Source organism: Camelus bactrianus, chromosome 17 (genome assembly GCF_048773025.1).
Source record: "Camelus bactrianus isolate YW-2024 breed Bactrian camel chromosome 17, ASM4877302v1, whole genome shotgun sequence".
Classification (NCBI taxonomy): domain Eukaryota; kingdom Metazoa; phylum Chordata; class Mammalia; order Artiodactyla; family Camelidae; genus Camelus; species Camelus bactrianus.
In genome coordinates, this window is record NC_133555.1 from 42,389,806 (window position 1) to 42,413,317 (window position 23,512).

At 37.7% G+C, this 23,512-nt stretch overlaps 1 protein-coding gene and 1 non-coding gene across 6 annotated transcripts in view; one reads left to right on the forward strand and one right to left on the reverse strand.

Moving 5' to 3' along the window:
- The window catches only part of GOLGA4 (golgin A4), an 87,617-nt gene that overhangs the window by 7,095 nt on the left and 57,010 nt on the right, over window positions 1-23,512 (reverse strand). For all 5 annotated transcript variants that reach the window (XM_010945825.3, XM_010945827.3, XM_010945824.3 and 2 more), the window contains 9 exons: window positions 19,219-23,459; window positions 18,238-18,359; window positions 17,714-17,844; window positions 13,291-13,404; window positions 11,358-11,378; window positions 11,115-11,183; window positions 9,192-9,267; window positions 7,056-7,159; window positions 2,304-2,390 (listed from right to left, as the gene is read on the reverse strand). In XM_010945825.3, the coding sequence (XP_010944127.2) occupies window positions 2,304-2,390; window positions 7,056-7,159; window positions 9,192-9,267; window positions 11,115-11,183; window positions 11,358-11,378; window positions 13,291-13,404; window positions 17,714-17,844; window positions 18,238-18,359; window positions 19,219-23,459 (4,965 nt within the window). The remainder of the gene's footprint in view (window positions 1-2,303; window positions 2,391-7,055; window positions 7,160-9,191; window positions 9,268-11,114; window positions 11,184-11,357; window positions 11,379-13,290; window positions 13,405-17,713; window positions 17,845-18,237; window positions 18,360-19,218; window positions 23,460-23,512) is intronic.
- Window positions 19,039-19,111, forward strand: TRNAA-CGC (transfer RNA alanine (anticodon CGC)). Its single transcript has one exon. It is a non-coding gene; the product is annotated as a tRNA-Ala (tRNA).

Below are 23,512 nucleotides of genomic sequence, written 5' to 3' on the forward strand. Positions count from 1 at the left end.
TTTTAATTATTTGAATTATATTACTTGGCCACATCTCTTATGCACGTACAAATGAATGGTTGCTCTCTCTTCCCCCTAAAATTAAAGGTTCTACAAGATCAGTAACCGTATCTTCCATGTCTTCAATCTTCCAGTATTCGCCATAAGCAGTAAAAGAGTAGGTGACTGTTGACAACTCATTCATCAAGTAAAAGATAACAATGGATGAGACTTTGCTTAAAACAGTAGAGGAAAGAGTAGGACTTTCTTTCTGGGCAGGTCAGCCTCTGGGATAAGGGAGGATTATTTCAGGAAGGGTCATTCACTGTTTCATCCTTATCTAGAATGAATATTTTATTCAGGAATAAAGAATATATAATGTTTTCCAAAGACTTCTTTTTGGTTAAACTAAAAAAGAAAGAAAACTGGGGACCACAACAGGAAGGGAGATTTGGGCTCAAGATAAGTCAGACTTTTTGTAAGAAACACATATTGCCCCTGTCTGCCTTAAAAGGTTTTTACATGGTTCACTGTTTACATGTAATTAATTCACTTAGTGTCCTTCGAGGCAGACCAGTCTCTGCACATGTGTACTGGGTGAGGGGGAATATTTTCTACCATACTTGCCAAAGCTGTGACTTAGGATGAATCTACACTACATTCAAATCCTGACAAATGTAGCCCAAAAGTAAGAGGAGAGTTTCGCCATACCCCAACATCAAGGTAATAAAGAGGCCAGGGAAAATGAACAAAGGTAATAAAAGCTTTTTATTTATGTCATTTAAAAATATTCCCTTAAACTAGACCATAATGACAGAATCGTGTCAACAGGCTAGCCTGCACTAGAGATTTTTATTTTCACAAAGACACAGCTGTTTAACTCAGTGAAGAGGAAAACTGCTCTGAATGACTACAGATTACAGAATTAGATGTTTGTTATAATTTAAAACAATATTCTTGCTACTGATGAGGGGCATCCTTAAAGAGACACACTTCTTCATCAAAAATGTCTACAACCAGTATTAACTATAGAGGCATGACAGTATTTTTCAGACCATGAGATACCAGAGAGAGATGCTTTACAAAAAGCAATTAAATGCTCACCAAAATAACTGCAACTGTCCCAGAAAATATACAATAGGTAAATAATACAATATACAACAGAGTGTTGGGACAAAAGTCAGGAATGCTGGGATGACCTTAAAGGAAGCCAGGAAGAGGTCAGAATAGGCAGTGGGTCAGAGGAGAGGAACTTCATGAACGGCTGGTAAGTGCTGAGGGCATTGAGCCTGGAGGGTAAAAGCCTTCCATCCAGGCCATCTCCAGGTTTTTGGTTGAGTTCTGTGGGTTAGAACCAGAACAAACGGGGGACGGCAACACAAAGGGAGATGTGGGCTCAAGATGTCAGAATTTTTGTAAGAAATACAGTCTCTAGGTAAGATGGGGTGCTCTGAGAGGTAATTACTTAGTGACTTGGTCCTTCTTACTGGAGATACGCAGACACAGGCCAACCCATCAGTGAAGAGGAGATCTTCGTTTGCTTTAAATAGAAAGGTGAAAAGAACAGCAGTACTGGAACATGACGTGGTAAAGGAATTGGGGAGGAGATGTGGAAGTGCTGCGGGTACTAGCGAGAGGAAAAGGAAGCACAAAGAGAAAGCCAGGGGCCAGACACCAAGCAGTCACAAATTGCACACTCTGCTTAGAGAGGATCTTCTTACTGAATTATGGGTCTAGGGCAAAAAGAAGTTAGGAATGGGGAATTCTGCGGAATTTATGAAGTTTGCGTTTATTTCATTTCAATCACAGCTGACTTCACAGAAAAGTTTCTACTAATTCAGTTATCCACATTTCCCTTCCAGGGAATACGTCAAAAAAAAAAAAGCTCAAAAATGCATAAATTCTTTTACTCAAGACTTGTTGTATTTGGAAAACAACTGAAGTAGAACAAGGAATTGTAATCTATAAAACACCTAACATCATAATATAATTTGGTTTAAAAAATTACTACTGGATGCACCAGAACAAATGCCTTTCCCATCCTTCCCATAAAGAGCCCAAGTTCTGGGAATCCCATACAGCATATATAGGTGTCAATGCTTATATATTATTAAACAGGATTGTTCTTTCCTTGAGGACATCCATTCAGATTTGCCCTCTGTTTAATTTTCTTAATGCAGTTGCACTCTTATTTTTCGGGCTATGGTACAATAAAAATTAAAACTTAAATTTCTTTTGCCAACTCAAAGTCTTTGTAAATGAGACAGAATGTAAACAGATGAGATAAAGTCATCTTCTAGCCATAGCTTACTTTTAAAGCTTACCATTAGCCGAGCATCTTCTCTTTCCAAAATTTTCTGAGTCTGATCATCAGGAAACTTCAATACAGTGGTTATAACCTTTGCCATGGTCTACAAGAAAGACAAGAGGCCATCACTAGACAGTGAAGCAGATGAGGTCTCAACCCATTCTGACATGTTCTGCTGGTGGGATTCTTTAGTGCTCTCAATGGAAGCCACGACCAAAGAAGTATGATGTGAAGGTATTAGACAACGAAATGACAGCCAGCACTAGAATTTCAATTTGAAAGAACCTCTCACAACGTCTAGGTTGATATTACTTGAAGAAGATGCATTTACAATAGCATGAAGCTATATAAAGTTCTAATGCTCTTGGCCCTTTGTCTTAGTAAGACTTAAAACTTTGTTACTCATTCATTTTATAAGGCTTTTTATTTGCAGAAATCTATCCAGTAAGTATTGTATTGCCAAAACATATGCTCTAAATAATCAGAATTGGATACTCCCAAGCTCAGCTTGAACTAAATCACATCATATATCTCATAAACACGGGCTACTGCATGAACATGAACATGCTTATAGGTATTTTTTTAAGACATGCAGCACATCAGCCTAATAAAAATACAAATTACATTTTAAATAAACACAAGATGCTTTGTTTGGTAGAAAACAGGATGAATCAAAACATTACACATGGTGGCTTGCAAAACAAGATCATAAACTGTGCAGATCTAAATAAATATACCGTAAGTCAGACTGTCACCCATAAGCTCGTGGAAAATTCTCCTCAAAGGTTGAAATTCCCTATTTTGTATCAAGATGAGATGTTTTGAGGGAGACAGAGAGGAAAGAAGATAGCACTTATGAAATGAGTAGGATAACAAGTTTAGTGCTTACATACAAATTCAGGCATCAGTGCTTTCCAGAGGACCAGCGGTACTAGTCTCTGTAGCAGGAGAGGACTACAGAGGATGGGAGGCTCACCCAGAGAACTGACTCTAACATGCTTTGTTCACAGTCACCAGACTGTGTGTGTGTGTGTGTTGGAGGGGGAGGGGTGACTGCAGAAGGTCACTGAGAAAAAGACGACATAATAGAGTTAACCGAAAATTTTAGGAACTCACATCATTAGAAAAAAAAAGTGTAATTATTTCCAGGAAGAAAAGGAACTAATGGCTTTCAAACTCCTATTATGCGCTAAGCCCAGGCAAGGGACTTTACAAATTTCTAAAACTCACTTCAACTAACATATCAACTAATATTTCTCAACCAAAAACCCCATAAAGATTTTTGCAAGATTTTTGTTTCAGACCTCTTCCTTCCTTTTATCTTGGCCTCTGCCAACTTGATGATTAAAAAAATACTGTTTAAACAACTTAGTTCTAGGAGAATTCGATAGCATTTTACAAAAACTCTCATCTTAGTATTGCCTAGATAGAACAGAATCTTCTGTGCTAAACTCAAGTCGAGAAACCAAGCAGACATGTGGCGTCAAACAGCAAGAGAACTATGAAGTAGTAACTATTTCAGTACTCTTTTTATTAGCTCCCTGGAATTTTAAAGTGGTTTCTAGTATACTATCTATGAAGACTGTTTTTAGGTAGCACCAAAAATCTAAAATTCTGAGATTCACAATTATAGGGAACATTTCTTTTAATTTCAAAAGCTATCAAATTCAAAGTACCCAAAAGTCCATTTATTTTCACTATGAAACCACATATTCATGTATGTATGAGCATGTCTTGGCAGAAAAAAAAAAAAAAAAAAGAACTGGCTACTTGCCTATTCACATTTGGAGACAATGTTAAACGGGAAACCCACCTCTACATTCATCAGTGATGCTGAATATGCAGCCAGTAAAGACTGAAAGCTCGTTGCTGGCTTACCAGAAAACACTTTTATGGGAAGCCCAGGCTCTTTGCCATACCATGGGAAAGAAATCCGACTGTCTACTCTACATACACTATCCTCAGGCCCTGGGAAGTGAGGACAAGTTCAAATGAGCAACCTGGTTGAGAAGTGGCCTCTCCTGCCAGGTATTCGTTAGGGAGAGGCTTCAATAAAGGTTAGAATGAGAAATACTTTATACTGAAAAGGAGAACAGGCTGAATTTCAGTATCAGTAATAACATGGAGGATCAAAACCCAAGAAAAAGAAACTGCAAGGACAGAAGAAAGAAGAGGAGCTTCCTTAACTTCACACTATAAGAATGTATGTCATACATGTGGTCTGAAAAACAAATCCTCTGCCTCAAAAAATAAGGAACACTGTGTGCAAAAGCCGATGAAGAAAGACAGGTGGGATGACATACAGATCCCGCTGGACAAGAAACAACTGCAGATGGTGATCAAATCACAGAAGCCACAGTACATTCCAGCTCATTCTAAAACCACAACTGGGTCTCCATTTCAAATTCTTTGTTAATGTATACAAATTGGGCAAATCAACAAAAGGTATGTCTAGAAACAGCTCTGATCTTGTCGACCCCTTGCTCAAAAATATTCAGGGCTACCTCTCAATAACCTACAGGTAAAACTCTGAAAACACTCCAGACCCTCCGCACTCTGTGCAGCCCTAAGCAGTCACTTCCACCTCACAGATGAGCATTTTAGTTGGAGGGGACTACTCGTCATTCCAAAACCCACACTCAACTTCCTGTCTCAGACCTTCTGTCTGGGCTTTCCTCCTGTCTGAGCTCATCCATCAAAAGCCAAGCCCCTTTTTAAAGGCCTGTATACACCCCTCCTTCTCCATGATACCCCTGACCCTCCTCAATTAAACATGAGGCCCCTGTGCCTCTCTTAAGAGCCCCTGCTACACTCATTCTGTCGTACTCTGCTTAGTGAGGACAGCTCCACTTTCTCACTATATTTTAAACACTGTAATGTTAGAGGTAGTGTCAATTTTCATCTTCCTGTCCATTATGATGATAAACAAAGGGCCACATGTAGTAAGTACTCAATAAATCCGCAGTAAATTAAACTAAGTATCTGCTACCGATTTTCACAATTTACCTGTAAAATGTGATGGCAGAATGAAAGACTACTCATTTTCAGTAATCAGAAAAGAACACTGACTGCTGAAGACAAGCAGAGCCTCCTCACCACGGGTTCCCAGGCACGTAGTAGATGGGGCTGCCAGAGCCACAAGAACTCCCTTTCAGCTGTCTCCCTGGTCACAGCCTGCAGAGTGAGGACCTGCACAGCCCTGAAGGCACAAGCTCAGACTGAGCTGCACTGGCACCGCCCCAGAACGTACCTCGTGCTGTGCTGGGCCTTTCTTCCAGACTCAGACTCTGCAGGGACCTCACCCCACCCACGTTTGCAACCTCCACAAGACACAGGGTGAGGCAGTCACACCCTCTTCATTTTGCAGATTGAGAAAAGGCTAAATAATTTATTTAGCAATAACCCTGAGATCACAGCCTTAGATTCATGAATGAACCAAAGCAGCTTAAGTTCTGAGAGGCTATTTTTCTTAAAGATATGCCTTTCCTCCTTCCCTGCAATAACGAGGGAACTTTACCTATCCCACCTCAAACAAAGGCTGCTCGCCAATAAAGGCATAATAAGAGAAAGTCATGTTTCATTAGCTTTGTTTTTAAAAGATAAGGAGAAATTAGTTTTAGCTATCCTTTGAATTAAAAAAAAAAGTCCTTAAGAAAAGGCCCTGAATTACTGTGAATTTATCCCTCCCATGACGCATGTTCAGGATCACACTAGATATTACTTTAATTTGAACTCTCCGATACAATGAAATTAGATTTCTATAGGATCAGGGATTCGAATGGCTTCTAGCCCTGTAACTCCTGGTGTTCAGCTAACTTAAAATCCATAAATTCATAATATTCTTTAAAGAGATTTTTATTATGCCCGTACTTTTTATGTTTCAAATACATTTGCCAAATCAATCCCTGACCTGGCTTAGCGCTCAGTAACCACCACAGACCCATAAATTAAAATACTGAGTGTTTCTAAGTATAGAAAACTCATTATCCCATTCTGGGCCAACATCTACGGGTAATGTAAAAGTTCATGAAGGCAGAAAGCTGAAGCAATGTCAGAAACAGAAATTGCTTCAAATGAAAAAATTTGTTTGAAGAAAGGCTCATGAATTTCCCTAAATGCATTCAATTCAATTAAAAATGTATTTGCTAAATGTCCAATACAAATGTCTTTTTAAAACACTGCAAGGGACACAAATAACAATAAAACAAAACTCTACACTCAAGGACCTTATAATAAATTTAATATTCTAGAAAACAAATTAGCCAAGCATTTTTACTTACACACTGTGGTTACGTTTAAATGACCAATATTCCATATGTGCAAGAACAACTTTCTTACATATAGTGACTGAAGTAAAATGTTTCTAAATATCCTTACATAGTCATTCTTAATCATGAGCATTTCCGATACTATCCACACTATCCTGAAGCCTCCATGAAAATGAAATCTATTCTCCTAACTTTTAAGATCTGAAGTAGAAAATAAAAATAGCTACATATCTCACAAAATATCAAGTTAATGAAATTTTGATTTTTAGCATTTAGTATCATCCAACAGTATTTTTTATATTAACATTTTATAAATGTAACAAATATACGCAAGATCTGCCAATTCACTTTAAACTAAGAGCAATAACAATATTACCTCTTGCCTACTATTAGCATGTATGGTCTGCTAATAGTAAACACGCATTAACATGTATATTGAAAAGGGCACATATTTCCTCTTAAATTAAACCACACACCAAATCACCAGACATGATTTATACCTTAGTCTCACGACCCATCATGTACTCAAAAAGCACTTTTCGCAAATACTCAAACTCGGTAGGTTCTCCAAAGAGCGAGACGTCGGTATGGTACAAATTGCCACCTGCCAAATAAAAAAACAGATCAAACTGTAAAGACAAAGCCAGATAAGCTACTTATTACTTAGGAAAAGGCAAATTAAAAAGCAATCAAAGGAACGAGGAGAGAGGCATTACGCTTGAATTAACTGTATTATATTGGATGTACTGTAGTGCAGTACATTACATATACACTAAGCATTCCATATTTTCCCCTTGGGAGAGAAAACAAGGAATTATTATAGCAACTTTACTTCTCTATCTCCCCAGCCCTGCCCTTCTCCTCCTCCTTCTTCAGGCATGACAATATTAAAAGACTATACCTGTGGAATACAAAGATTCCTTAAAATTGGTGTTTCTCTCTTAAGATTACATGGTTGGCTGCAGATGTTCTACAATGACTAAAATACAATCATTTTTATTTTATTAAGGAGTTTAGTAGCTCAGAATAGTATTTCAGCTTTTCTAGTTTTCCAAATGTAAAAGCACAAAAGTTTAAATCAAGTTTTCTACACTGTTTTGAAACACAAGGTAAATAAAATAACTTGAAAATGTATGAAATATTAACATCGTTATAGTGGTTTTCAAAGTCTTTGATTCAACATCTTAAAAAGACTGTCATAAAAAAATTACGGTTCATCTGTTAAGTTCCATTTCAATCTAAAAATAAAGAATAAATACAGTTCAGGTATACGAACCGTATACTGTCACTAGAGGAATAGATATTACTATAGAGGGACACACACAGGCTTCTAAAGAACTGGTAATGTTTTCTTCCTGCATGGTGGGTGCTCACTTTACTCTTTGAAGAAGAAGCATGGTGAAGAGATTAATGTGCATATTCAACCAGATTGCTTGGATTGTTGAGAGGATTAAATGAGTTGACACTCAAAATGTGTTTTATAACAGTACTTAGCACTTGGTATTACATGTGTGTTGGTTATTTTTAAAATTGTACATATGTGTTCATTTTACAATTTAGAACTGAGAAAAAAGGAAAATTATGCATGAAATTCTTAAGTTCAAACTAAAAAAAAAAGAATCAATACTATTCAACATGCACTGCTGAGCATGGAGCATGGCTTCAGCAGTTCTATGCTAAGAATCACGTATGTTGACTTAGCTACGGCAAACAATCTTTGTAGCGGGGATCTTCTCTGCAAAGAGCCAGAGGAAATTTCCAAGTTGGTCTTCACTTCTTTTTGAAGTGCATTTTGGAAAGAATCTAAAGTCAATCCTTGTTTAATTAACAATTGTATAATACCTTATGTTACTGAATAACAATAAGCAAGAGCTTCCAGAAACACAAAAGAATGTGAAATAGCTTATTAGATTCATGCCCTAGAGTCTTAACATGAAAAAGCAGAAAGCTTTACAAAACACTTAACAAAATCAAACTATTTTTAATGCAATGAGGCAGTGAAACTGAGAATAGAAAACTGTTTTGAGATTATTCAAAGATCATGACTGTCTCAAGGGAACAACTACATAAAGACTCAAGCTCATCTTTAAAATCCTTTGTAAGCAGCATACATAATTCAAGTCAAGAGAATATTTCCAAATCACCCTTCCCCACCCTGAAATAAGTATTTTTATGAAATTATTTTCTCCTCAAATCCTGGTTTAAAAACAGTGATTACAGCATTACTGTAAACTAGTAAAACAACAATAACCCAGAAGCATCTACAATATATAACTGTGTTTGTAAGGGTGCATGCAGTGGATTACATAAATGTTTGCAAACACACAGAAGAGTCCAGAAACATATATGTAAGTTGTAAACTAGGTCCATATGGACAGTGGAGAATGAAGTGGGAATCTGCAGTTTCACTTACACATTGTAGCACTGTTTGATTTTTTTTTTTAACAACAAATGTGCATTAATTTTGCTTTAGATTACTACCATTTTTTCCAGAAAGCTAGCTATTATTGGTGAATTACAAAAGTTAAAATATATTCATTGTAAAGACTTAGATTAGCAAAGACAAACATAAAAATCATCCATAATTCAACTAATATGAAATAACCACAAATTAACATATGAGCGATCACTCCTACCTTTGTAAGGTGTCCCCACAGTTGTTGCATATACATTCTTTTCATATTTCTTCAAACGATCTTCTAAGTTGTGGATCTAAAAATAACAAACATTCCAATTATATCAAGAGATTCATATGGAAATCATACATATTAAAAAAGGACTGCTGTAGCCACAAGATTGTTTTAATGCTGAATACAGGCAAATAAAATTAATACATATGGTTTCTTAGATGTGACACTGAAAGCACAGACAACAAAAAGCAAAAAATATAAAATGGGCTTTGTTAAAAGTAAATCTTTTGTGCCCCAAAGGACATAATCAACAAAGTGAAAAGACAGCCCACAGTATGGGAGAAAATAATTGCAAACCATATATATAATAAGGGATTTATATCCAGAATATATAAGGAACACTAAAAATTCAACAAGAAAAAAGCAAATAACCTAACTGAAAAATGAGTAAATGACTTGAATAGACATTGCTGCAAAGAAGATACTCATTAGTCATTAGGGAAATACAAATTAAAACCATAATGAGACACCACTTCATACTAACCAGGATAGCTATAATCAAAAACTGCTGGGGAGGATGTGGAGAAATTGAAATTCTTATACTTTGCTAATGAGAATGTAAAATGGTGCCCACAATATAAAATAGTTTGGTGGTTCCTCAAAAAGTTAAACATTTAATTATCATAGGATTTAGCAATTCCACTCCTGAGTGTATAACCCAAAGAACTGGAAACAGGTGTTCAAACAAAAACTTGTAAACAATGTTCCCAGCAACAGTATTCACAACAGTCAAAAGGTAGAAACCACCCAGACATTCATCAACTGATGAATCAATAAACAAAATGTGGTATTATCCATATAATGAAATATTATGCAGCCATAAAAAGGAGTGAAATACTGATACATGCCACAACATGGATGAACCTTAAAAACATCACACTAAGAAGGCTTTTGAAGATACTCTGCAGCTAATGGAAAGGTCACTTCCAGAAATTTGGACTCTCACCCCTCAGCAGAGTTCAGCTACACCTGTTCTAGGTCCCAATTCTACTGAAAATAGTATCATGGCCTCTTATCCACAGCAGAAGCCTTCAAAGGTCAACAAGAGCACCCAGTGGAAACAGCCTTCTAGAGTGACTCTGATCCCAATTAGGAGGAAATAGAAAAAAATAAAGTAACATTGGGACTTAGTATCTATCTTTATGAATTTTTTAAAAATATTATAAAAAGTTTCAAACATACTCAAATACAAAAAATATAGTACAATTAATGCTCAAATATCCATCTTTCACCTAGTTTCAATAATTATCAAGGTCTTTATATATATATGAATTTTAAGAAAATTGGAAAATTCCTGGAGATTTAGCCTTCAAACTTAGGCTGCTGACCTGAGTCACTATTCCTCCAGAGTTTGGAGGAACTGAGTATCATGTACCACCAAGACACATACTGGTGTTTCCATGCTTGTGCATCCTCCTAGATGTACACATGCGATCCTACTGAAATTGAATCACTGAGTAGTATACGGACAAATAATATTAAATCAAGGCAATTTAACCGCTCGGAAAAAGTAGTAAAGATTGAAGTCAATGTATTTTCCCTCTGATAAAAGCAAAAATAACTTCTTCTGTAGAACATAAGTAATTAAAAACTAGACAAACACAAATTGTTACCCAAAATGTTAAGCACGAGAAATAACAGAATGCAAATGGGCTTATTTAAATATATGTGATCACAAGTTTACAAAGATGTCCTCCTCTAGCACTTTCAGATTTGGAAATAAAATTTCCTGTGTAAGACACAGTTGCAAAGCCAACTATTCAATGAGCATTAAATCACTCCTTTTTTAAAAATTAGCTGAGTTCCAATACATATTAACATAAATTAAGGACGTTAGTTCAAAATAAAAGGCACCAATTAGACGTGTACCTGTTCTCTGAACTCTTGCTCTTTCAACTTGGCATCACTGATTACAGTGGTCTTCTGTGCTAGCTGTGTCTGAAAGAACAAGAAGTCAGGTCTGAGATGCAGATGGGTTTCATCACTGCCTGGACACATTTCTATTCTTGTAAATCTTGCCTTGTTAAAACAAGTCTATGCTTTAACTTAAAACACAGAATGCTTCTGAAAATGGACTACCTTCAGTCAAATTCAGTGAAGAATTCATCTTACCTGTAGCTCCATAATTGTGACCTAAAAATGGAAAAGAAACAAAAATTAGTGTATAAAATAAAACCTATAAGAAACAATAGAATGGAACAATGTGACATTACAAGGAAATAAGAATTCAGTGTCACAGTGTTAAGAGAATGGTCAGAAAAGAGATGAAACAACTTTAACTATTTGCTTCTTAACCTGGTCTATTTTCCTATACCAACTATTATAGTGCGAATATACACAAAAACAGGTAAACACAAAGAAAACTGTCTGGAAGGTCACTCACCAAATGCCTAACAATGATTATCACTTGGGAAAACAAGGTACCCACTGGGAAGGGTTTATTCTATATACTTCTATATTATCTGACTTTTTTACAACAATATATTCATGTATTATTTGTGTAACTTTAAAAAATTAAATATATTAACATCTATTTAAAGCATATGGGCCCTTTCGGGAAAACTCTAAAGGACTATTTCTGGGAATCCACTTTGAGCAATAATCACAAACTATTCTTCACTGAACTCAACACTGACATGCAAATCAAGATATCCCAGAAGCACCAAAAGATGCTCAAGAAGGAAAAGGACAAAAATTCATTAAGAATAAAATAGAAAAACATGTTTTAGAGTAGAAACAAAAGTTAAGGATAGTTTCTCTCCTTTCTTATGATACAAGGTAAAGGACTCAAAAGACCTTCTGAATATTCATTTCCTAATGTCTGACTACTCTGTGGCATATTGACACAGGTCTAAAAGCCACTGTATGCAACATTAATACTTATTTTGATACTGAGGAAAAGAACATATTAGCGAGTAAAGTATGTGCATTCTTCTCATAGGAAGTAATATTTAATAGCACCCAGTATATTCCAATGGTGACCAAAAGGCGAAAAAAAAAAAAAATCAAAAAACTGGAACCATAGAACAAACTCAGGAGCTACTGAAGAAACAGAGAGTGAGTCTACTCAGCTTTGCTTGTTGCTAATAACCATGATATATGTACCAAGTGGCACAGCATAGCAAAGTCCCTTATAAAGTCCTCTTCTCTCCATTTTGGAAGTGATCCATGGACCTGGTTGTCCAGAAAACTGCTACCTGGTCACTGACTTCCAGAATGGATCCTCTACAACTCTGGGGGATGAAGGCATAAACAGTGTCCACCTTTCCCAAGGCCCCCACGACAGTGCTATGAAAAGACCATACTGGATGAGTGAGAACATTTTAGAAGCAGAACACGTCCACCATCCAGCTTCATGGACTGTGGCCCACATGCCCTGTGGGTGTGCACGGCAGGACAGGGAGCCACAGAGTAAACATGGCCTATGTTTCATAGCACCAATTTTACTTAAAACTGGGATTATTAAAAAGTCTAGATACACAGTGCCGTATATCTCTGGATTCAGTCCAATTTTCCAAAATAATGCCATTGCATCCGTATCTGGTCCACTAACCAAGGAGAAAAACAGACATTGTTTCTCTCAAAGGTATATAACTAAAGACATACTTATGTGACTATAAAGAAGGATATATTATATAGAGTAGAATATAAAATTTACATGAATTTTTAGCAAAAACATAAAAATCTAAAACAATACTTTCTACGGGCCATTTTTGGCTATGCCCCAGGGCTATAAGGTTAACTGTCCTCTGCCGTTCTTTCCATAGGAAAGTCTGAGAAGCACTGGTATGAACAGAAATGTCTAGACTTTGAAGTCTGGCAGACTGGGTTTAAATTTCCCACACAACATTTATTGTGTGAGCTTGAACATTTTATTTAACCTCTCTGAATCTTAGTTTCACTGTCTATAAAGGAGAGGTAAGACTCTCCCTCCTGAAAGGCTTTCGTTAGGATGAAATGAGGTTCACATGTGTGTTAGGAGGCGAGTTAAGGAAAATGGCAGCGCTCTGAGGGAAGGTGTGACGCCAAACCCTGCTCTGCTCACCTTGTCATTGCCAGGGTTCTCTTCCTGCTGTAGCCTTTGCTGGTATTTCTCCTGTAGCTCCTCAAGTTGAGTCTGAAGGTCCATTACCTTTGCAGTCATTTCTTCTTCACGAGCCTTTAGAATTAAAAAAAAAAATTTAATAAACATTTCAAAAAGAATGTAGCAAAAAGGCAACACGATACAGAGAAAACTATCTCTGTAGGAGAAACAAATACTTCAACATTTTTTGAAACACAAATCACTGTTGTTATTGTAATTCATACCGTGCTCTCAACATCTTTCTTCACGGCCCACTTTTAACTCCAAGCCCTTTTTAAAGCTGCTCACTACTCCTAGGATCACCTTTCCCACCCTCAGTCCTCCTGTCCCCATCCCATAAAGCTCATCAAGCTGCTTCCTTCCCCTTCAACCCGGATTCCCAGGCTTAAGCAACAATTAGGTATATAATAGCATGGTGATAGAACAAAATATAGAATCTGTGCTTTAAGACTTTGGCCTTTCCTATATTAGGATTTGATTTCCAGAAAATATCTAATAATATAAACTAGTTTTACGCACAAGCGCTGCTCGACCAGCTGGCAATTTACTGATCACGAGAAGTTGTGGAGGTTTTTTTCCAGCCCCTTGGGATGGGCTGTACAAATCTAGATGGTTCTTTCTCCCAGTTCGCAAACCTGCACATCTCCTACATATCTGCCTGCAAACCACACCAGCAGTTCTTCGGAGTAAAGTGTTCAACTAAAATCATTTCTGAAAAAAAATCAGTTACTGTCCAATGTATTGCTAATGTAATGACTCCATTTGCCCTGAACTTTGCAGAAAACAGACTGCAAAGGCTGCAAAAGTAACACGTGACGTGTTGGCTCAAAACTCCTCCTTATAAAATTTGGCATACAAATCATTCTCTCTCCTGTTCTGACTGCCCTGGTAAAAGGCTGTTCCCCACCCTTACATTTTTCAATTTGTCTTGATAATTGCCATGATTTACTATACAAAGCAGTCCAGACCTCTCCTTGTTCTTATAAATCTTGCAATAACCTTTGTGCTAAAAGAACATTTGGCATTGGAATATTGATCAGATTTGAGTAATGGAGACAGGACAAGTGTCTGCTGAGTAAGAGACTAAACAGGAAAACAACCACAAACAGGTATCTGATTTAACAGAAGCTGACCTGCCAGAACCAAGAAACAACATTCTCAAAAACGAAGCCCCAAGGCACAAAATAATTAACCATGAGACACTTGGAAAAATCTAACTTTAAATACCATTTGTTGTGAAACTTAGACCAACTGAAAAAGAACAAACCCCTTCCCTCAACATAAGCAAAGCATGGGTCTCTGGTGAGCAGCCTTCTTCGACGCCTGCCCACGGAGGCTCTCTTTAACCTACCTCCACCCCCAAAACACCACTGACCAGAAAGCACTGTAAATACGTTACTGCCCGCAGTCCCGGTTCACTGTTTTTGTTCTGCCATCACATATCCTGTGTGGTATGGTTTAGCCTTGTTTGAAAGGCTCACCTCTGCAGCTACGTATCCAGGTAGGCCCAGATTCAGAGATGACAATTAGCTACGTCTGACATTTCCTTTGACAGCTGGGGGATACCATGCCCTCTAAGAATTAGAAAAGAATCCTTGATGTGTTATTTCTAATTTAAGAAACGATTCTATAACTTTCTTTGTACAAGTTTTCTGGGTTTTTGAGGGGGGGGAATGCATTACTACTTGCTTTGAAGTAAAAACAAGAAAAACTAGTTAAATTGAATATTTATGCACATACATGGAAATTATGTTTTAAAGACCATTATCCCAAATCCAGTAAATGTCAAACAGAAAGCAGTTTTGTATCTAACGTAGTTCTAGGAGCGACTTCCAGTGAGACTGGTCTGAGGTGGCACTCAGGCACTCAGGTAAGCTCCCTGACTTGTGAGTATTCAGCTCCTCTCAGATGTCACCACCTCCTCCTCCCGAATGAATTCTCCCTTTCCCTACCAGGTGTCGCCTCCTTCAAATTTACCAAGTGTCTAGTATGTGCCAAGCATTTTACTAGGTCCTCAAGACTAAGTCTCTGCCCACAAGATGCTAACAGTCTACATTCCTACACACATACATACAGTATGACAAAAATTACATGTTATAAGTGAAGTAATAAATATAGAGTACCAAAGGTAGAAAGATGCAATTAATTCTATTTTAAGGGGTTTCAAAAAAAAACCTAAGTGAAAACAATACAAAACAACGCAGAGAAGTATATTAAAAAGCTAACTTTGGAGTAGGAAAGAGAAAAAAATATGAATGTATTTCATTTCTGTTTTTGTTTGGATAAGGAAACACTGGAATATTACATAACAAACTAATGGTTACCCACGAAGGGAGAAGGGGAACAGGACACAAAATACAGAGAACAGTTTGGGCGCAACTTTCATTATAGACCATTCTTCAAGTATACATTTTTATATTATTATGATCTTTAAACTATGTAATACATTTTATTGAAATTTTTTTCTGAATACAAGTTAAATTTAAAACTAAAAAAAAAAAAAAAAAAAAGCTAAAAGAGAGATGACAACAGCTGCACTAACTCATAAAGTTTGAGAATGTGTGCTCTTGAGGCACCAGGAAAAGCAGGAGCAAAGGTAAAATACGGGGAAGAACATGTTTAGGTTGGGTTCGGCCAGAACACAGATGGGACTAGAGGAGTGACACTGGGACAGAGGGAAGCCACTTCAGGAGAAGTGATATGATCCCATCTTTGTTTCAAACAGAAAATAACTCTGACAGGAAGGGATGAATACCTTAGGGGGAAAAAAGACCAAAAGCAATTAAATTCATCTATTTCTTTTTCTTTTTTTAATGTGGATACCAAGAAAATTCTAAATCACATCTGCAGCTTGTACTGTATTTCTGATGGGCAGTGCTGGTCCAAAGCCCAGGAAGGGGCGGGGGTGGGGGAAGAGTCTACCCCACCCCTCTGGCCGGCCCCCCACTTCCTGCCCACTTGCTCTGCTCCTCCAAGCCTGAAGCCTAGAGGACCATTCCCTTAATTTTTTCTAATAAGCAGCAGATTTTCCAGGAGGAACCATACCAGAGGTTAACTGTTCACTCACTCCTCTACCTACATAGGTTTGTCGTGACCTTGGAAAGTCTACCGTGTGCTACCCCCTCACACACACACACCCAGAACAGAGAAGTTCATAAAAGAGAACGCTACAGCTGTGGCACAGTTCATCCCCTGCAAATGAAGCCCCCTGGCTTAATTGTCCATGATCAATAACTGCTGCCCTTCCCAAGTTCCTTTCTTTCTTAGAGAGAAGTCTTTATAAAATACATGAAGCTAGTGAAGAGTCAGTGCTCTACCCCTCCTTATGCAGCTTTAGCGAAATCACTTGACTACGCTGAACTCGCTTCTACCTTTTGGGGGGGAAAAAAACAAAACAGAAGATGAACCTAAACTAGCTTGAGTGTATCTTCCAATCCCAACATTCTCTAAGCATTCAAGAAACAACAGCATTTTGAAATATTTCATACATATATCCTCTAGGGAAGTATAAGAAAATGTGAAATTATTCAAATCTTTTCATGTGTCACATCCTGGAATTTCAGCCTTTTCAATTACACTTAAAACAGTTATTATTAGAATCTGTTCTTGGTTCAGACTTCTATTGCTGTCAGTCACTTGAGGCATGATTCTCCAGTGTTCTGATTTATGCTTTCTTAATCATCAAATGGTTCTCGGCATACAGTGAAATAAAACTTGTAGTAACTCAAGAATCTGCAGCCCAACAAAGAATAATTTACATTGTTTGACATTCGAAATGTTCTGGAGTCCAAGTACTCACTAGCATTCATGGCTTATCTTCATACACAAAAATGGCAATGCTAATCCACCATTAGTACAGTAAGTACACTGATTTATCTTCCACTGTATATAAAAGATTTGGCTGATGTATTCCTTTTTTTCCATCTTTTACCTCCCTTGAGATCAACAAAAACTGTGCAAATTGGGTAGAGATGGAATAAAGTTAACTGGCCTTCCTGGAAAGATCCCAGCTAAGGTAAGTTAGCCACACTCATACACACACTAACTGACTCACACACAAGCTCTCAAGTTTTAGTCTAGTGCTCTCACAATTTGGGAGAGAGAGAAGAGAATCCATTCTTCGCCTTACTAACTCACTGTCGCTTCAAGTGGACTGTATGCCTGGTGGGCAGAAACTGGTCAGAAAACTATCACCCTGACAGAAACCAATCAGACTCCTTACAAATCTGCAAACAGTGGAGAAATGCTAATTTGAATATTAAGCCCCCCCCCCCCAAAAAACCATCTACACTAAAAAAAGCAGGAAATCTGACAGCCCAATCTTCTTTAGCACCACCATGAAATCTTTTACAGCTAGGTTTCAAGAGAGAGAGAAAATAGGTACATCAAGGATTTCTTCATATCTTTTGGCTGTTCTTTCTAGATCATCTTCTTTCTCTGCAATTTTTTTATATAACTGACTTGTCTCTTCTTGATGGCTTTCCAAAAGTTCAGCCTCCACTTCCTGGGCTTTATCTAATAAATAAAAAATGGACACATACAAGAAAACATATTAGGTAAGAATTAATATCTATACCCCAATTTCAGTAAGAACCCTTGTTCCAAATTAAACGTGATTAACATCAATTGATCAAATGTACCCTTCTCCCGGAGCAGAAGTGGCTTAATTAGGTGATTAATTAGCTAATGCTTTCAGGTTCTCCCACCTGCTCCTCCTCCCTGGAAGGTGAGCCACTTTCAGGCAGCACGGGTTTCCATTAGAGAATGTTCTTGGGCAAGAATCATTTTTTCCCTCCAGTTTATAATTACTTAAAGCACTTAGCGCAGTGTGAAAAGAATAAGCTTGAATCATAAATCGTCTCTGCTGAGTCTGATTTGCTTTTTTATTGAATTTAAAAGTTGACTTACCAATGGTTTCTTTTATGGTCATTTCCAGCTCATGCTCCTTCTGTGCCAACTGTGTATGAAACTCCCTCATCAGCTGTTTTAACGTGGAATTGTGCTTCAGCTCAAGATCTTCCTGCTCCTGTCTGAGTAACAAAAATACAAAGAGCTAACTGTTGTCATACAAAAAACAAGCTGTAAAGAGTTACCAGGTTCCCTGCTCCCCCACCAAAAAGAAAGAATATGAAAACAAATATATGTATGTTCCTACATGACTGAAGTATTGTGCAGTACACCAGAAACTGACACAACATTGTAAACTAACTATACTTCAATAAAAATAAAGTAAAAAAAAAAAGTTACCAGGTAATCTCAACAGTGCATAGAGCATGATCTCACTGGTATCCACCATTTTTGAGAGCATGTGTGTGTATGTGTGTGTCTCCAGGGACAGAAAACTTCTGGAAGGATAAGTAAACTATGATTAACTTTAGGGAATGATCCTGAGGATTTGAGAATTTTTATTTACCACTTAAAATTTTTCCCCAAACACATCTGTATTCTATAATGATCCTAATACTAAAAGTAATTAAACAAATGAAAATAATTACTGGGATATGTACCTAATAACCACGATCTCATATACAAGAAAAGGTTTATTTCCCCTTAAATGGACATGAACTAACACTGCCTCCTGCCTTAAATTGTTCTTATTTCTCTTCAGTATTTGACTTATTAGATTTATGTTTAATACTTCAGGTGACTGAAATTTAACTCTATTAGGCACAAAAAATAGGGACTTCACTAAGGGGACTGCCTTGCAGGGGAGGGTATAGCTCAGTGGTAGAGTGCTTGCTTCGCATACACGAGGTCCTGGGTTCAATCCCCAGTACCTCCATTAAAATAATAAGTAAATAAATAAGAACCTAATTACCTCCCCCTAAAAATTTTTATTTTAAAAAGAGGAGGACTCCCTTAAAAGCATTCATGCTGAAAAAGACTTACCTGATTTTTTCTTCCATTTCTTGTTCATGTTCTTTCTTTATTATATCCAGTTCTTGCTGATGCTCCTTCCGCAACATTCGAAGATCTTTCTGCAGTTTAACAACCTCCTGGCTCAGCTTCTGCTTCTCCTGCTCGGCCCCTGCTAATTTACATGCCAGGTCATTGTGCTCAGCCTCCACGTTACTAAGCAACCGGGGCTGGACCACGTATGATGTGGACGCTTCTTCAGCATTCTCTTCCAAAACTTCTATGGGTTTACTTTTTCCACCCATCTGTTGTAAAGCCTGTAATTTTTCAAATTTTGAGGTCAACTCTTCGATTTCAATTCTGTGCCCTTCCTTCTCTCTTAATAAGCAGGAATCCAGCTCTTTTATCTTTTGCTCCAAGATCTGACAGGTCAAGTCCTTCTCCTGGAGGGATTTCTGGATGTCATCAACCACATTTTCCAAGTTCTGCTTTGCCCCTATGTCTTTTTTACCTCCCTCTTCTTCTGCATGCTGGGATACCAACAGGGAATATTTCCTGGTTTTTTCTTCGAGTTCTTCTTGAAGATGGTTTATCATAACTTGATCCTCGTGTTGCTTGGCTTCAGCATGTTCCACCTTTATTAAGAGCTCCTGGTATCTGCACTGCATTTCGGAATGAGAAGAAACTATCTCTTCTTTTTCCTGCTCTAGTCTCTGCAATAGCTTTTCTTTTTCGATTAAATTTCCTTCTAAAACACTGATCTTTTCTTCACATGCTTTCTGCACACAGCCTCGGGAGTCTGCTGCTTCTCCCTCGGTGCATACTGCCACATCTTTGGCTGATCTGCTGACAACGGGTGTTTCTGACTGTGGTGAATTTTCCATCGACTTAAGTTTTTCTTGCAGGGTGTGAATTTCTCTCTCTCTCTCCTGCAGTTTGGTATTGAGCTCACTCAAGTGGCTTTCTGTGTCTTTTCTATATTGCTGTTCTTTCTCTTCCATTTGTGATAACAACTGCTTCTTGATAGCAGCAATTTTTTGTTCAGCTTTTTTCTTCAGTTCCGCTAATTTTGCGGCACTTTCTAACTCAAGTCTCTCTTCCAAGGCCTTCAACTCCTCCTCTTTGCTTTTCACACTTGAATTCACGTGTTCCAATTCTTCCTTCTTAGCTTCAAGTTCAGATTTCATGGAAGACATTTGGTTTTCAAGTCTTAAGACTTTTTCTTCAGCCTCTTTAACCCTGTTGTCCTTTTCTTCTCCTAACTCTTGTATGTGCTGAAGTTTCTGAGTCATTTCCTTCTCTTCAATATCCTTTTGTTGATTGTAATTTTTAAGAACTTCATTTAAGGACTCAATTTCCATTGTATTCTGAGCAGCATGCTCCTCTAATTCCACAATTCTTGCCGCTTGAGTTTTTAACTCAGTCTCTAAATCACACTCCTTTTTCTCCATCTCGCTCTTCTTATCTTCCATTTCAGCCTTTAAACATTCAAGTCTTTTGTTTTGCTTGTCAAGGTCTTCCTTCAGTAAAGCTATCTGCTCAGCCTTTTCACTGGCCTCCTTTGTTTTTAACTCAAGCTGTGTCTGCAGTTCTTTACTAGTATTTTGATACTGTGTAAATCTTGACTGTGCCTTCTTCTTCCATTCCGAAAATTTGTTGGACAAGTGATCTACCTGTTCAAGAGCAGAAATCTTCTCTTTACTCAGAGTTTCGACTTTCAGAGATAAATCTTGCACCTGATCCAGCAATCCCCGTTGTGCTTCATCGTATCGCTTACTTAGTGATGCAACGGCTGCTTCTTTTTCAGTGAGGCTGATACTGTTCTGAAGCTGCACGTTCAAATCGGTTAGCTGTTTACTAAGACTGTCGATCTCAGCCTTTTTCTCTTTAAGCTCTTCTTTCATCAAAGTGACAGCATTGATGTTTTCCGATAACTCTTTCTTCAGCTGTGTGATACAAGACTCCTTCTCAGAGGCGGCCTGTTGCTGACTGCCTCCTTCCTTCTGTAAGGCTTCTTTTTCTGTTACGAGACCTTCAATATCAGCTTTCATGCTCTTAATCTGACTTTCTTTTTCTTCCAACTGATGCGTAGCATGTTGAAAAGAACTAGTTAGTGCATTCTGCTCTTCTGTTAGCTGTCTAAGTTGTGCTTCTAACTCAGAAACTTTGCGAGTTTTACTCAGTAGCGCCTCCTTAACTTTAGTTGTGTGGTGCTGACAATGGGAAATTCTCGACAGAATGGCATCAATTTTACTACTGCTAATGTTGATTAGCTCATCTGTTTTAGCTTGTAATAAGGCTTCAGTTTTCTTAGAGTAAATACCCAGCTGGACTGCCAGCTCCTCAGTCAGTTTTCTGAATTCCAAGCTTTTGTCTTCTAGGATGTTCTTACTTCTGTCATGTGAAGATTTCAAACTCTGGAACTCTTCGTCTGTGGTCCTCAGCTTCTCAGTCAACTCAGAAACCTTAAGCTTATCTTTTTCTGCCAGCATCTTCAGTTCAGCAACATGCTCTTGAAGAAAAGTATTTTCCTTCAGAGAGTGAGTCAAGTCAACCTCCAGCTTTTCAAGTTCGGCTTTCAGTTTAATTTCATTTTGCGACAGAGAATTCACGTGAGCAGCCTTCTGGTTTAACTGTTCCTGTAATTCCTTTAACACTGCATCCTGCTTGACACCCTCATCCTTCAGCCACACCATTTCCTTGTTCATCTCTTCTTTTTCACACCCAAATATGAGGATCTTTTGCTTCAGTTCTGCTATCTCCTGTTCTTTTTCCTGTAGTTGGATTTCATGTTTTTCCTCAATTTCTTCAGCTTGTCGATTAAATTTCCTTTCCCAGTCTGATGCGACATCATTGAGTTCTCGCCTGTGCACCTCAGTGAGACTTTCTATTTGCTCCTTCTGGTTTGTCTCCAGTCTTGCCACTGCATCACTGATTCCAGCTGAGTTAGCCTGTGCCATTTCCAAAATTTTGGCATTGAACTGTTTTTCTTTCTGACTAAGCTCTAGCGCAGTATTTTCAAGCTCTTTTTTAAGTTTGGCTTCCTGATCCAACAATTTCTTCTTTAACGTTTCTTGCATCTCCTTTGCTTTCTGCTTAATTTTTTCCATCTTTTTTTCTTGATTTTTAAATTTGGTTTCATATTCCTCTTGCAAAGTGTGAATACTGTCCTCCTTGGCTGATAACTTCTGTTTGAGTACTTCAATTTCTTTGCTCTGTCCTTCTCTCATTTGTAAAATTACATTTTCCTTTTCCTTTAAGAGTTGCTTTGTCTGTTCCTGCTCTGTGTTATTATCTCTAAGTTGGGACTCATAGAGTTGGGTTAAAGATTTTACTTTTTCCTCCACTTCACTATTCTGTTTTTCAAGTTGCTGCATTAAGTCCTGCACCTGGATTTTGTGAGTGTCTAACTCAGTACAAACATCTTTCTTTTGAGTTTCAACTTCAGCTACCTGTTTGGTAAGAAGAATATTTTCTGTTTCCAAATCCAACAACTTCTGCTGCAACTGGGCCAACTGTTCCTCATATGCTTTTGTCTGCTCATGTGTGGTGCTCTGGAATGACTGAAAAAGATCCAGCTTAGCAGATGCTTGCTGGAGCTCCCCTTCAGACCTTTTAATGTCTGCCTCTAAATTCTCCACATGAGCCTGATGCTCTTTCAAATGCTTGTCCTTTTCCTTCAGAAGGAGCCCAAGTTGATTAATTTCATCTTTCAATGCCTTCTCAGTTCTCTGGATGGACATCTCTTGTTCTTTCATGATACTGTCAACTTGTTGCTGGTGATGATTTTTCTGCTCATCCAACTTGGCCTCTAATTCCTGCTTCACTCTATCTGCTTGATCCTTTAGTACAGAAAGTTCCTCTTCGAGCTTGTCACGGGCTTTTAATACTTCTGACAGTTCAGACGACAGAGACTCCAGTTCTGTTTGCTTCACGTCAAGCTTTTCTAAAGTCTTTTCATTCATCTCTTCTATGTGAGCCTGAAAGAGAATCTCTTTGTCTTTCAACAATGTTTCTTTTTCTTGTTCATACTTTTCTCGAAGTTTTTCCGTTTCAGTCTGATACCGTTGCTGTAAGACTTGGAATTTTTCAGTCCAAAGGTTATCTTGCTGATGCTGCAGCCTCTCCAGTTCTGATTTGTGTTTTTCAACCATGACTGTAATTTCTTTATTGTGCTTATTTTTTTCGGCTTCCAAATGAAGAGCTAAATTTTCTGATTGATTTTTACTATCTTGCAAGCTTTTTTCCAAAGAACTTTCTAATTCAAGAATTCTCTGTTAATGAAAACAAGTGTGTTTTTATTAAAGTACATACTTGTTTATTAGCA